Source organism: Chenopodium quinoa, unplaced genomic scaffold (assembly GCF_001683475.1).
Source record: "Chenopodium quinoa cultivar QQ74 unplaced genomic scaffold, ASM168347v1, whole genome shotgun sequence".
Lineage (NCBI taxonomy): Eukaryota > Viridiplantae > Streptophyta > Magnoliopsida > Caryophyllales > Amaranthaceae > Chenopodium > Chenopodium quinoa.
The window spans coordinates 1,902,011-1,917,719 of record NW_018745413.1 but is presented as its reverse complement, the minus strand read 5'-3'; the positions used below and the strand labels follow the sequence as shown (position 1 = coordinate 1,917,719).

The following is a 15,709-nucleotide window of genomic DNA, read 5'->3' as shown; positions in this document are numbered from 1 at the left end:
CCTCCAACGTATCTCCCAACGCCTCTTCTTCAGCAGCCGCCAGGATCTCTTGATTATATGTTTCCGAACACTGGCGATACGTTCTTTCCCATGAGGCAAAGTCGGCTTGTCAGAACAGGCGGTAGGCAGAAAAGGTCCGAAATGTCAGAGCAAGTTCAGGGGTCCGAATGTTCTCGCAAAGTTCTCAAATGTGAAAATGACCGAAGTCAGCACTTCCTTTTATAGGCAAAGTGAGAAGGCGAAGGGTCGCTTCCAAATTCAAAACTTGGGCGGGAAAATCTCTCGGCCGTTTGCAAGGTGACACCTGTAGCAGGCCGTCGCCTGTCACCGTGCGACACCTGTCACAGGCGACACGTGACCAGTCACGTGCCACCTGTGAGGGGCAAATGATTAGGGGATTTTTATCCACCAATCACCGTCTGACAAGTGGACCAACCAGGTTCCGCCACGTGTCCTTCACGTAGGCCAATAGGAGCCTGCCACGTGTCAATCACAGATACGTCCTCTACGGACCAATCGAGGCACGCCACGTGTCCACCCATGCCAAATGGGAAAACCGGCCAACAAGGCCCAATCCTGTCTAGAGGCCCGGTCAGCCCTAGGTTTACCCTAAACCTAGAGAGTGGCACGCTTCTCAAGACTATAAATACTTAATTAATCCTCATTAATTAAGGAATCAAGAAATCAAGAGAACATCAGGCAATTGAGAGGCAATTGATCAAGCAATTAATCTCACCTGAAGAACAGAGAAGAACATAAACATTACGGAACACTAATAACCGGCTAATCTCGCTAACAAAGCAGATTACCAACATTAAACACTCTCACCTAGAGAGGTCTTATTACTTTAATTTCCGTATTAATTACTCCTTAATCAGGTACTAACTTGACCGTTGGAGGCGGAGCTCTCAGGAGTCTCCGTTATTTTGCAGGTACAGGCGTCCGGTTCCAGTCTCGGAATTGTAACTCTCCCGCAGGACATCAGAAAACCCCGAAACAAGTACTACATTCGTTTCTTTTTAGTTAATACATATTCCTTTTTAGGAAGTTTTTTTTAGTGACCTGTTTCCTATTTTGATAACTTTTTTACCTTGTATTTACAACCTACCCCACTTGCTTTTTCATTCTCTCTCCTCTTCTAATATATGTGCCTAAATTAAACGCGTCAACTAAATAGAAACGGAGAAGTATTAAAAAAACTTAAAACCACCAAAACTAAAAAAAAATTTAGAAAGTATTAAAAAACTTTAAACCACCCAAAGCAAAACAAAACCAAACATAAGAAGTTCCTTTGTTTTGAAGAGAATTATTTGGACAAAAAAAATCACAAATAGCACGAGAGAATAGATAGTAGCATAGAATGCAAGTGATAGACACCCTGTTACACTTTAGCTATTGGCTCAATGTAGCCTTTACTTTTTGTTATTAAAACGACTTAACCCAAACCCACTCCCACTCTCTCCCCTATTTTCCGTACGTGTCACTGTCACATCATTACACGTCATCCCCATCCCACCACTTTGCTTTTTTAAGACACCAACACCCCCTTTCTTTTTCTCTGTTTTCCCTCTCTTTAATCACATTCTCCTCCTTTTTACCCATTCCTAGGGTTTCATTTCATCATTTGGTACAAGCAAACACCAAGTGCTGCACAATCGAGTCACTGACTCAGTGAGTGAGTGAGAGAAAAAACAGGGAGGATAATGGGTTCGATACCCGACCCGGGCGAGCCAGCTCAGTATAACTCGCCTAGTTTTGAGGATTTCCAGAAACAGACGTCGTTGATGACGTCATGTACTCTGCTATGGAAGGAGCTCTCAGATCACTTCAACACCCTTGAAGAAGACATTCGTCGCAAATCCGAGGCATTGAAGAGGAAAATTCGAACCCTAGATGATCAAACCAAGCAATCTCTTGAGGTGCTTAAGAAGAGGGAAGTTACCATTGAAGGTTCTGTTGAGATCGCAATTGGTCGAGCTGAGGAATCCAAGAAGGTCGCATTGAGTCTCGGAGTTGAGGAGAGAGAAAATGAGAATAATGTTTTGATTGGGGAGGTTGATGATGGTGAAGGGTTGTTGATGAAATTGAAGGGCTTTTGTATTTGGATGGATTATGATGGGTTTTGGCGGTTTGTTACTGTCAGGAAGAAGGAGCTTGATTTGCTTCGAGCTAAGATTCCTCTAGCTTTGGCTGATTGTGTGGATCCGCCTAAATTCGTTCTCGAGGCAATTTCCGAGGTTTTTCCGGTGGATAAGAGGGCGGAGAAGATTGAAAGAGTGAATGATTTGGGTTGGGCTTGTGTTCTCTTGTTGGAATCTCTTATACCTGTTGTGGTTGATCCCGTGGTCGGGAAAGATCGTTTAATTGTGACTCCTAGTGTGAAGAAGAAGGCGGAGGGTATTGCCGAGACTTGGAAGCGTAGCTTGGAGGAGCGCGGCGGGATCGAGAATGTTAAGACCCCTGATGTGCATACATTTCTGCAGCATTTGGTTACTTTTGGTATTGTAAAGAAGCAGGATGTTGGTCTGTATCGTAAGCTTGTTGTTGGGTCTGCTTGGAGGAAGCAGATGCCTAAGCTTGCTGTTTCTCTTGGCTTAGGTGATAACATGCCTGGTAAGAAATACTTATATCTTTGTTTTATTGGTATTACAATTATACAAGTTTGTTTATTTGGTGTTGAATTTTATTATATGTTTATGTCAAGGTTATTTTTTTAAAGAGGAATTTATGTTGCATTAACATTCTTGGGAGACTAATGAAATTTGTCTGTATATGAAATGCACATGGTTTTGATTTATTTTATAATCCTTTTTGAGGAATAATATTGTTTCTCTTAAGGTTTTGTGCAGATAATTTGGATTTGGTTGCATGTATGAGCTACATTATTTATGGATCCAAGGATTTGTAGTTTTATGTCATTAATTGTGTTTAATTTAAGTTGATTTAGGTTTCGAGGCATAATAAGATCTAGAAGGGTGTAGTAAGCTGTACTTTTTTATTGTATTGAAAAATTAAGATAAAGGAGGATTTGATTACACTATGTCCTTTGGCCACCCATACATGAGACGGACGGGTTTTGGGGGGTGGTGGGGGGTGGGGGGGAAGGAAGGGCGGAGGAGGAAATTTTCAAGGAGTGCCCAATTGCCCATAGTGGAGAAGGTGTTGTATAGATGTATAATAATTCTTTTCCCTCCAACGCTCCAAATGATAAGCTGATTGTGTGTGTTCTTGCAATGGAAGATAAAGTCGGGACTTCAAATTCAGGTTGTAAAGAAGTTTAAAGTATACAAGATATGATATGTGGGATTTATTGAATAATTTGTGGTTTTTTTATGTAGTGCTTTCTCTTTAATTTGAGGCTGCATTTACTAAAGATTTGAGTGGAATGAATTGTTAATAATCTGAGGGTGTGGTAGTGATGAATTCCCTTACACCAAATTTTCAGAGTGTTGGAAGGATGTAAATAGATATATGAACTCACAAATCTATGATATATTAGATTATAATTTTTATCTTTTCTTCGTTTTCCTCCCTGTAAACACATGTTCAAGATGCTCTGCGGACTTGATTTCCTCTGTAGTAGGTCAATATTTGTGCAACATTTTACCTATAAACTCCCCTGGAAAATGCTAATTCTGAAGTACTTGACAAAATACATCTTGAGCAACAAAATTAGGCCCAGTGTTGAATTTACTAGAATATGCGTGTGTTTCTAGCATTCTCTATCTTAGAAGCTAGCATGTGAGAATTTTATTGACGCCACACTGCATATTTATCCCATCCTTGTACTCCAAAAGTTTATTAATCAAAGCCAGTTAAAAATTTAGTTTGTTGCTTTTCATCAACCACATGTTAATCTTTGAGAAGAACCAAAAATGAGATGGTAGGCTTTCCATCCCTGCCTGTTTTTGCTGGGCATGTTCCTGAAAATAAAAATTCTATTGATTCTTCGACGTGCCTCCAAAAATGAAGATATAAGTCTCTTCTATTAATATTTTTCTCTCTGTTTTGTATAGTTAGCCTCATTTTGTACTTTTCTATAGGATAGCAACATCATTTGCTTGAAAGAAAAACTGTTGTGATATTTTCAGAGAAAAGAAAGTGATTTGGCAAGGATGGTATAGATTATAGAAGGGCAATTTTTCCCCACAGAATGCTCGAAGTACAATCTCTTGGCTGAATCCAAATGCCACTTTCTCTTGGCAATCTTTCAATCATACTCTTACATTTATTTTGCGTTTTCGGAAGCATATAGTTGTATCCTTGTAACAAATGCTTTTTTAAAGAGAGTTCTGCCTTCACTTTATGCCGGTGTGGCAACGGGGGGTTATCAGCTATTAATAAAATGCATATCAATCTTGCCTTAATTGGCCAGTTGGTTGGTGGTTACACATTGTTGTATGGTAATGTTTTCGTCCTTTACTACCTTTTCTTGTATCCTAGTGCTTCATAAACTCATAGAAAAGCTGGAGTAAAATCTCCCCAATATGTTTCCGAGCTTCTAAACTGTGTGTAACATTTGCGGTCAACCAGAGAGAGAGAGAGGATCTCAGAATAGAAAAGGTCACATAAATCTAGCAGCATTACCTTTCCTAATTCCTTTTCTAGATCCCCATCTTCATTAGTATTTATGTACTATAATAGGTTGTTTTAAGACGTTTGCATCCCTTTTGTTTTTGGAAATGCCATTTTTATTTCCATTTTACACGCAGGGAAGAACTATAGCTTTTATTGCCTGGACTCTGGTGTGTTTTGCTTCTAGTCTATAGAGATTGCTTTCTGCTTTCTTTTTCATAATAAATTGTAACCGCCTTGGTCTGTTAGTTAGATGATACAAATTTTTATTATTTTCAGAGATGATTGAAGAATTAATAAGCAGGGGACAACAAGTTGATGCTGTTCATTTTACCTTTGTAGTTGGCCTTGTAGATAAGTTTCCACCTGTCCCATTACTGAAGTCATTCCTCAAAGATGCAAAAAAAGCTGCTGCTGCAATTTTAGAGGACCCAAATCATGGTGGACGTGCTGCGGTATATCTTTATTTTCCCGCTGATAATTTCTTGTTTAGCTTTTTATATTTTGTACTTCATTACTTCCATTTATCTTTTATTTTTAAGGACCATTCCAAGATCATTAATAAATTTCTACTCCCTCTTCCTCCTAAGTTTTCCATGTTAGAATTTGGCTACATTTTTTATTTTTTGGTTGGGGGGAGTTGATGAGACCTAAAATTGGGGAACCAAATGTAGTGAATGTCAAAGTTAGGTAGTGGTCCCTTGTGGTTATTTTCAGCACGGGGCAAAAAAGGGAGTATGTGTCCCTGTTCAACACCCCCCCCCCAACCCCCCAACCTCTCGTCCTCTCCACAAAAGAAAAAAAAAACCCTTCTCATATTGTCTCTTTTACTAAGTTGGGATGCCTACTATTCATGAGTATGATTTGCTTCAGCTTTCTTTCCTTATTGCTTCTACACTTTAGTACTGTACTATGCTTCCTTCTATATAACAAGCTTTTAAATTATAATTGACACCCAAGAGAACTGAAAAAGGGACTTGGATTAGTGATTTATGTTTGGTAATGTTTTCCCTTTTTCTTGTACGCACATTCATGGCACACCCCTTTAGCAAGTTAGCTATATGCCCTCAACTTCTCAAGGTCGTGATTGCTCTTTTTGGAGCTTTATCTTAGAGGTTAGGCAGTTAGCCATTAATGGAAGCTATGTCCTTTGTCTGCAGTGCTTCACAGCAAAGTATTTTTCCTTGATGGTAGCTCTTTAATATTGCTTGCCATAAGGAATACTTTCTCTATCCTCTTGCCCAATGTAATAGTTTTCCATATCTTTGACAGTCTTGTTTATTGACCTAGATCATAGGAATTACAATCATTATGAAGTTGATTTAAACACAAGAAGTAGAAGTAGTTCTACTCCCCCCCCCCCTCCCCTCCCCTCCCCTCCCTAGCACACGTTCTGTTTTATGCCGTCAAGCTAATCGCTTTGAAACTTCTCGATTCATAATCATACGAGTCTCCTTTCTGTTAGCCAGTGGTTAGAGTTGTTCCTTTTCTTTGTTGCAGGGAATGTTTATGATCATTCCCTTAATATACTGTTCTCTATTTTGTGGTCAGGAGTGGGTATTTTTAAGGGTAGACTTGGAATGCTCTCTAAAGTGAAAACTGCATTAGTATGTTATACATGTGCTGACTAATTTGGAGTTTGTGTCTTGTAGCAACTAGCTAATCGGAAAGACCAGTCTGCTCTCCGTGCAGTACTCAAGTGCATCGAAGAATACAAGCTGGAAGATGAATTCCCCCCAGAGAACCTCAAGAAGAGGCTTGAGCAGTTGGAGAAGTTCAAAACTGACAAGAAGAAAACTGCATCAGTACCTGCAAATAAGAGAACCAGGGTCTGCAACAATGGTTATATGCCTCCAGCCAAAGCTGGTCGTTCAACAAATGCTTATGTATCATCATTTCCACCTGCTCCTGCATATGTCAGGTCTCCTTCGCACCCCCAGTACCCAGCTGGGGTTGCACCTTATCCTTATGATAGACCTGCACCTGCGATGTATGGAAGCAACAGCCCTCCATATCCTTACTCTTCAGAGGCTGCCCCTCCCCCTACTATGGCTGGTCCATACTCTGGAGCACCTATTAGTTACCCAGCATATGGCTACAGCAACGGGATGGCACCATCATATCCACAGGTTTACTACTGATAGGTGACTGGTCTTCGTTAACCATGAGACTGGTATGGTAACCACAATGACCACCTGATATTAAGAATGGTTTGTCTGTAATCACTAACCTTATAATGGTAGCGATGTGTGTTTATTACGAAATATTTTGTATTTTCTAATGTTAATCAAACTGATAGCTCTAGGTGTTGTGAAAAAGTAACTAGGATGAAGTTTTAATGTTATCCAAGGGTGTAGGTGAACCCTGAATTTAGTAGATAGATTACTCTGCTGATGCTTGTGTCTTGTGAGGTAAATCGCAATCTTGGAAAATATGGTCATGCAGGTACGTTTTCTTGTACAGCAGGCGTGCCTTTATATTTGCATATCAACATTGGTAGAAGGATAGTGTATATGCCATAAATTGTAAAACTAGAGCAAAACTAGAGCAATTATTAAGGGGTCGCTTGGTTCATAGAGAGGAAAGGGAATTACTTAAAGGGAAAGGAGAAGAATATAATGTAATTGTCTTTGATTTACAATGTTGTTTGTTTTAAACAAGAAAAGAAATAAAAGCCACCACATAACTACCATACAACCATCAACTTACTTCTCGTACCCTCCTTTTCTAGCCATTGTGAAAAGGAAATTTTGTCTAAAATCACACGTTAAAAGTCTTTTTTTTTTTGTCCAAAACCACCCACTTAAAAGTTTGGCCATTTTGTTGTCAATGACCACCTGACTCAACATTCCGACATTGGCCCTAAACTCTGGCGTTGATTTGGGTTATGTGACTTTTATAGACCAACCATCAAACTACATCATCGATATCACTGACCAGCCACTATCACAACCGCCAAATACCTTCGCGTGCCTTGAAATCCCAGATCACTACCTTGTACTCTTGCTGATTCCCCTAAAACAACCCATCAACCTTGTTATTGAAATAAATAATTAGGGATTATCGAAGGATGTTGTTACTATTTAATAATGGGTGCTAATAATTTCATAACTCAATGGCTAACAATGGAGCTCGGAGAAAATAGAGGAGAAGAAAGAATAGAGAGAGAAAAGAGAATGGAGGGAATGCAAAAATCAAAGGAAAAAAAAAAGAAAAAAAAAAAAAAGAAAGGGGTGAGGGGCTCATCATAAGTCACATGGTCAAGGTCAATGTCGGAGTTGAAGGTTAATGCCAGAATCTAGAGTCAGGTGGTTACTAACAACAACTCAAATTTAGGTGGTCTTGGAGGATAAATTTTTAAGAGAGTACTTTTAGATGAAAAAAAAAAAAATTTAGCAGGTGATTTTAGACAAAATTTCCTTGTGAAAATCTCACCACGTAGCCACCCTATTGCATCCCAAGGGCCACTCTTCCCCTAGCTTGGGGGGGGGGTTTGGGGGTTTTAGTGGTAGGGGGGAGGAAGGGGGTTTGGAGAAGGGGATGGTAGTTTGGGGGGACAGGGAAGGGGCGGTGGGGGGACATGGAAGGGGATTAGGGGTTTTACTGGTGGGTTTTTTTTTCGTGGGGGGGGGAGCGATGAAGGTGGTTTTGGGAAGGTGATGGTGGTTACGGGAGGGGTAGGGGAATGGGGGGGGGGGGTGGGGTTAGGGTAGAAGGGTGGTGGTGTGGTGGTTTAAGAAAAGAAATAGAAACATTAGGGAACTAGAGAAGGTAAAGCAAAAAGGAAAAAAGGTCAAACAAATAACATAAAAAAAAATAAGGGCAGTTGGTTTCCTTATAATTTGATGAATATCCCCAACCAAATAACCCATAAGAGTATATCCAAAGGTTAACTCAGGAGGAGGCCTTTTGGTCTATTAGGTCAAGAGTCAACTGGATTGCCTGTGGTGATAAAAATTCAAGTTTCTTCCATACTTCAGTTATCATCAGAAGAAGGAGAAATAAAATTGAAAATCTGAAATCTAAAGTGGATGAGCTAATCTTACCTGATCAGCTACTCTTATGTAGCATCTTACTTCCAGTCCCTATTCACCTCTCAGTCCCAAGACACTCTCTCAACCCCTCTACAATTCTCTGATTCTATCAAGATCTCTCATGCTCCAGAGCTGCATGAAACCCATGCTACTGTGTTTAGCTTAGGGAAGCTGAAAGCCCCTGGCTTAGATGGTTATCACCCAATGTTTTTCCAAGAGCATTGGGGTGAAATATGGGAGGATATCCATCAGTTTTCCATATCTTGCTTCTCTTCTCTATCCATACCCCATGAGGTCAACTCCACCTCCATCACCTTGATCCCAAAAGTGGAGCACCCAAAGACTGTCAAACAATATCGACCCATAAGCCTTTGCAACACCTCCTACAAAATCATCTCCAAAATCCTTGTTGCCAGAATTAGACCCTTCCTCCAATCAATAATCTCTCCTAACCAAAGCAGTTTCCTCCCTGGCAGAGGTTGTGAAAACAACTACATTGTTGCGAGTGAAATTCTACACTCCATGAGAAAAAAATCAGGTAAAAGAGCTTGGTTTGCTCTTAAACTTGACTTGGAAAAGGCTTACGATAGGCTTGAGTGGCCTTTTATAAGGACTTGTTTGGCAAGACAGGGTTTTGACAAGAATTCTGTGAATCTTCTTATGAGTGCAATCTCTTCTTCTTTTTTCCAAGTGATGGTTAATGGAAAACCAACTGAAAAATTCCATGCTTCCAGGGGTATCAGGCAGGGGGACCCCATTTCACCCTATATCTTCATTATTTGCATGGAATTTCTCTCCTCCTTAATTAATGAAGCTTGCACTTCTGGCTCTTGGGTTCCTTTCAATTTCAGGAAAAATGCTCTCTCAGTTTCTCACCTCATGTTTGCAGATGATGTCATTCTCTTTGGTGAAGCCTCTCATGAGACCTTTCTTTCTCTTTCTAACACCCTGGATTACTTCTTCTCTGTGTCGGGGAAGAAGATGAATACATCAAAGAGTCAACTGTACTTTTCAAAAAATTCTGATGCCCATATCATTGATTTTTTCACTTATTCCCTTCACATCCAAGAAACCAAATACCTAGGATTCTACTTGGGGTTTCCTCTATCTGACAAAAGACCTACCCTTTCCCAAGTTAACACTGTTATCTCAAAAATGAAAGCAAAACTATCTTCCTGGAAAGCCAAAAGTCTTTCAAAGGTTGGAAGAGCGGTGCTAATTCAAAGCTCACTTCTCTCTACCCCCCAATACCTTATGAGTACAATCTCTCTCCCAAAAAAGGTCTGCCAAGAGATTGATCAGGTTTGCTGTAGATTCTTTTGGGGTTCTGACCATGAAAAAAAGAAAATGCCTTTGATTGCCTGGAATTCTCTTTGTACTCCCAAGTCTACTGGTGGTTTAGGGCTTAGAGAATCTCACCTCCAAAATACCCTCTTGCTTACTAAGCTCTGTTGGAAACTTCACAACTTTGATAACCTGGCAGCTCAGATTATAAGGGAAAAATATTGTAGAAGAGAAGTTCCTTTAAGCTTTAAGTATGGCTCTCATATCTGGAGATCTATTGGGAAGGGTTGGGATCTTTTTGAAAAGTTTACTCAGTGGGTGGTGGGGAAAGGAAATCATTGCTCCCTATGGTTTGACAACTGGACAGGAAGAGGTACCTTGAGAGACCTTATTGCTAGCCCTATTCCTGAACATGAACTTCACCTGAAACTTCATTCAATCATTGATGGGGATGGGTGGAATACTGATAACCTGTCTGTGCAATTACCCCCTGACCTATCCTTATGGATCCATGCCATTCCCATCTTCCCTCTGTTGAGTGACTTCCCTTTCTGTTCCCTTGGAAAGGGCAAGTTTTTTGACTCTAAGAAAGCCTATGACTACCTGAAGCTCTTGAATGCTCCACCTTCAGATGATTCTGCCATCTGGAACCAAATTTGGGATCTCCAAATTCTCCCTGCAAACAAGTTTTTTCTCTGGAAAGTAGTCTGGGATAGAATTCCTACTTCCTCCCTCCTGAGTTCTAGGCATGTTCCTATACCCCCTTTCCGCGGTTTCTGCCCAAACCATCTTGAAACCACTCTTCATGTGCTTAGGGACTGTCCAAGAGCTAGAGAAATATGGAATTCTCTGCCTATCCCCCCTAATTTTTTCAATGTTTCTCCTCTCCTCTCGTGGCTCAGATTAAACTTAGCCATCTCTGATGTCCTTCACCCTTTCCCCTGCAACTGGAACATTGCCTTCTCCATAACTTGCTGGAAAATTTGGTTTTGAAGAAATAAATGGATTTTTGACAAAAGATCAATCCCAGCTGAGGGCTGGGTAAAGCAGTGCATCTGGTTTGCCCTTGAAACCACCTATCTCTCTCAATCTTTCTCAACAAACCAATCCAGCAGTGTCCTTGCTCATGTCTCTCTTTTTCCAGCATATGTTGTCTGTGTTGATGCTTCCTATAAGTTTAATTCTTTGTCTGCTGGTATTGGTTGTAGCTGTACAACCCCTGATGGATCATGGGTGGATGGGTTTGCTATTCACTCCCAAGCTACTAGCCCCCTTATTGCTGAGTCCTTAGCCATTCTAGCTGGTATTTATCTGATCAAGGTCAAAGGGTGGATAGATGTTACTATATGGTCTGATTGTCAAAGAGCTGTTTCAGGGATAAATGATCATGCTACCCCTTCTGATGAAACTAGTCACATTTATGCTACTTGCAGGGAGCTGATTCAGGAGCTTCAGGGATGCAAATTGATGAAGGTATCAAGAGAGAAGCTGAAAATTGTGGACCATCAAGCCAGGGCAGCTACAAGGACTCTTCCTAGATCAAGTCGTATCAATCACCCCAATGTGCAGTGGCTAGAATTTGGTGTTAAGCTAGAATTGACTCCCACCTTTTTGTTTCATGGTGTCTCGGAGGGTACTAATGTACATTTTGGCCCTGCGTGGCAAAACTAATACTTTATGTACTGGCATGTCCTATAACTCTTATCTGCTCTGTACTCAGAAAACTTATCTAGTATGTTAATCTAATTGCTCCCTTTAACAAAAAAAAAAGGTTAACTACAATCATTCTGGTCATTATTTATTTGATTTATTTTTCTATATTGTAATCATTTTATAATTAATCAATGCATAGTATCTCAATTCCCAATGGTTGCCCATAGATTTTTGGTTATTTATTTTATCTCTCCGGCTTTTACCCTACTCCACTACACAATCTCTCTCATAAATCATATAAATAGATAGATGATGTAAATATTGATAATCAGTCAAACAATTAAGTATACATTAACATTAGATAAAATGACTTATAATTAGAACATTAAAGCAATTCGGCATTGAATTAGAAAGTAATTAGTTGTTAATTAACAAATAAACAATTATTTAGGGGTTATTTTGTTATTACATTAAGTGGTTACTAACATGTTATTTATTTTATTTGATTCCTTAATGATAAAAAAAATATACATATTCTAATAAATAACAAGAGTCCCTAGAAGATACCAAGCGTGATTAACTTGAGAATAATGATTTAATTGTTACGAGAACACACCGTTTAATGCATATAATTTTGCCTACTTTTAACACCGAATTTGAGCCACAAATGTTCTACAAAGTCTTTTTTCAGGTCTTTATACAAAGCTTCATCACGAACACCAACTCTATTAAATATGTAATAATTTTCCAAACTTGCAATTAATTATGTTGTTGCTATTTCAGAAGGAAAAATTGCCCGGAATAATCCCACCTTTGGGCCGTCCACTAAAATTAATCCCACCTTTGGGTTATTTTTAAATAATCCAAACTTTACCCCCAATCTACTCCTAATGGTCCTAGATGACCGGTTATAACGGTAAAAATAAAATATTTAAGTTTTAAAGTACATGTGTCACCATACAATCTGTCTAAAATTTTTAATTAAAATAAAATAATAAAAAAAGGGAGTCAGGCAGCCACCAGCCCCAGCACCGCACTTGATTGCTAAATTGCAGCAGATCGGATCGAGCTCGAGGCCAGGGAGAGTAACAGAGAAATCGAGGCGGGGAGGCCAAACTCGAGCCAAGAAAAGGGGAGGGAGGCCAGAACCGAAAAGGAGATGGGATTTTCGAGGTTGGCGTGATGAATTTATGGGCTGAAAAGGGACAAAGGAAGAGGAGAGGGGCGAAAGCATGGCGGGGAAAGGGGGCGGGAGGTCGGGACTGGGACGGGGAATGGTTTCGAAGGTGTTTGGTGGTTCAGGGGGAGGGATACGGTGGTCCTCGCGTGCAGGAGGAGGTGTACAACGTCGGAGCGTGAGTTTTTGAGGGTGATGTTTCTTGTTCGTGAGGGCAGAAGGCGTGTTGGGCTGGTTTTGGAGCCTGGTTTCGAGTATGTTCAGGCCAACGTCGGTGCAGGCGCTGTCGCTGGGGCCTGGTGACTGGAGCCACGGGACAGGGTGTCAGCAGCGGCGGGGAAGGCATGGACCGGTGGTGGTTTGTAAATAGTTATTAATTTTATTAATTTTTTCTTTAAAATATTTTTAATTGTTTTAAAATTTATTTTATTTTATTTTTTTGACAAATCATAGACCGACACGTGTTGACCAGTTGGGACCATTTAAAGCGGATTAATATCAAAGGTGGGATTATTTAAAAATAAACCAAAGGTGGGATTATTTTAGCGGACGACCTAAAGGTGAGATTATTACGGGCAATTTTTCCTTCTACAATAGCAACATTATAATTGCAAGTTTGAACAACGGTCCAGACCAGGACCGGAACCGGGTTGGACTTGGACCGGTATAAACCGGTTTACAAAGACTGGCAAAGGACCTGAACATGCCGGTCCAGGTCCGGTCTAGACCTGATAATTCAGGCCCGGACCGGTTTTGGACCTGTTTGGACCGGTTTTCTTTCCATTCTTAATAACAGCCTTTGGAACTTATTTATGATATGTTTCAAGACCTGTTTTTGGACAAACTATTGACCTGTTTTTCAGGACCTGTTTTTGGAAAATAATTATACTCATATAATAATTATCTACTTATTAGATACATCATATTTAACAAGTTACATAAAGTCCAAAATAGATTATATTCGATTGTATGCTTGAAGCTTGATCCCTTCTTTCCCTTCAATCACACGCTTCAAATGAATCAAACTAATGAGTCTACAAAAATGACTTCATTGTCTATATCGCCACATTGCACATCTAAATCAAAACAAAAATAGATTATATTAGATTGTATTAATAATTAATAAGTAATAATAATAAGTAAAAGTGTTAAATAACATAACTATCTTTCTCGATTTCCTCTAACTCTTTCAAAGTTTCCTCCTGTAGACACCCATTTGTGTCTCCCCAAAAACCAAACCCAGTGATGAGTGCCTTTCACATCGAATCATAATCGAATGAAGTGAAAGTGTGGAAAGTCTAGTGTTGCGGATAGTTTTAATTTCTTTTCTCTTTTCTCTGTTTTTGAAAATTTATTTTAAGAAAACAGACAATCCAGTTTTGTTGGTTCATGATATGGGTCCAATAGTAGATTAGTTGGATGGGGCTTGAAAAGAGCTTTCCAACAATATATTATAAGCCCAATTCCGATGAATATTGAGGAAGTTATGGCCAATTTACTGAACTGGGTCCGGTTTGAGCCTTATATGCGGCCCAATGATCTTGGGGAGGGCCTAATATAGATTAATCATTCCTAATGCAATTAGGAATGGTTTTATTCTTCTGGATTCTTCTAGAAGGTTCTTTTCATTCCTAATTCAATTAACATTGATAAATTGACTTTTGTTGACTTTTTAGAGTTTTAATTAGAGTCAAAGAACATTTTTAGAGGGAAATACGATTTTATCCTCCTGTACGGCAATTTTTATCTGATTTTAAGAAAACGCGTGGATTTTTGAGTCAGCGCTAAACGCCAGCTGTAGCGCCTGACGCTACGATTGGCGCCTGGCGCCAATCTTAGCGTCTGGCGCTAAGGTGAGCGTCTGGCGCCAACTTGGTTTTTTGCGTCAGAACTCTGTTTTTTGATATTTTATCTTTTGGCTGATTTTCTTTATAAATAACGTCGTAAAAACTCCATTTTCATTCACCAATTCTCATCCACAACCTACATTCATCTACAATTTACCAACTCTCATCAAGATTATCTTGATTACTCTCTCTCTCTCTCTCTCTTTTCTAAACTAGCCTTTTCTCTAATACAAAATTCTGCATTCATTAGATCTAGAAACACCTAGCCATATTCGAAGTTGCTTTCGCCCAGACGTGAAAGGTTTAATTTATGAGGGTTTGGTCCCAAATCTCTCTTTCCATTATTTAATTTAATCGTTTTGTTTATTATTTTCCTTAAAGTTACTAACGCGTGTATTTTGTTATTATAAAGAGGTATGAGGCATCAAAGTAAGTACTTTAATGGTTTTTATTGATGTTATGATATAGAGTTCATGCTTAGGTTGTTATTATGATTCATAGTGTCATGTCTAGGGTAACTTTAATATCAAGTATGATTGCTATGATGCCTTCTATTTTCTTTCCTAATATTCATGTTAGTATCATGTTAGGGTTGAAACTTTGATTTTTATTACTTAGTGACATGCTAGGGTTTGTTATTAATCTTGTTAGTATCATGCCTAGGATCTTGCAATTATTATGCTTTAATATGATTATTATTATTATTATTATCATGATTATTTTCATTATGATTACGATTATTATTATGTTTCTTGATATTATATTTATTGTTATTGCTTGATCACACTTTTATGCATGTTTAAAGGGAATTTGTACTTGTAATCACGCTTAATAAGATAATTAATAATCTTTTTTAGGGTTAATATGATTATAATTCAAGTGATCGCCAATAATAGTTTAATTGTGCATTATATTCAACCAACATAGATAAACAGGTTTAGGGTTAATCTTATTGATTGCATGTTAGTCAGAAAGCGCACATGAATACGATTAGAATAAAGTAGAGGCCTATTATTAGGGCAGGTTCAATCTCTTTTAGGTTGGATTTGTACCTTCATCCCCGAACCCTATTTGGTTCAAGACCTTATGGAGTTGACGATCTCTTGGATCGTTAAGGGGTGTAACCTTCACCTCGTGAA

The 15,709-nt window shown here is 39.2% G+C and overlaps 1 protein-coding gene across 2 annotated transcripts; it reads left to right on the top strand.

Annotated features, from left to right (window-relative positions):
- Positions 1 to 1,552: 1,552 nt before the first annotated feature.
- Positions 1,553 to 7,035, top strand: LOC110713428 (FRIGIDA-like protein 4a). Of its 2 annotated transcripts, none has more exons than XM_021891880.1 (3): positions 1,553 to 2,613; positions 4,918 to 5,030; positions 6,228 to 7,035. In XM_021891880.1, exons 1-3 carry the CDS (start codon positions 1,704 to 1,706, stop codon positions 6,714 to 6,716), a joined length of 1,512 nt encoding a protein of 503 aa, XP_021747572.1. In that variant the 5' UTR covers positions 1,553 to 1,703; the 3' UTR covers positions 6,717 to 7,035. The 2 variants fall into 2 exon arrangements, with proteins under 2 accessions (XP_021747572.1, XP_021747571.1); XM_021891879.1 differs by having other exon boundaries at positions 1,554 to 2,613; positions 4,855 to 5,030.
- Positions 7,036 to 15,709: the final 8,674 nt, after the last annotated feature.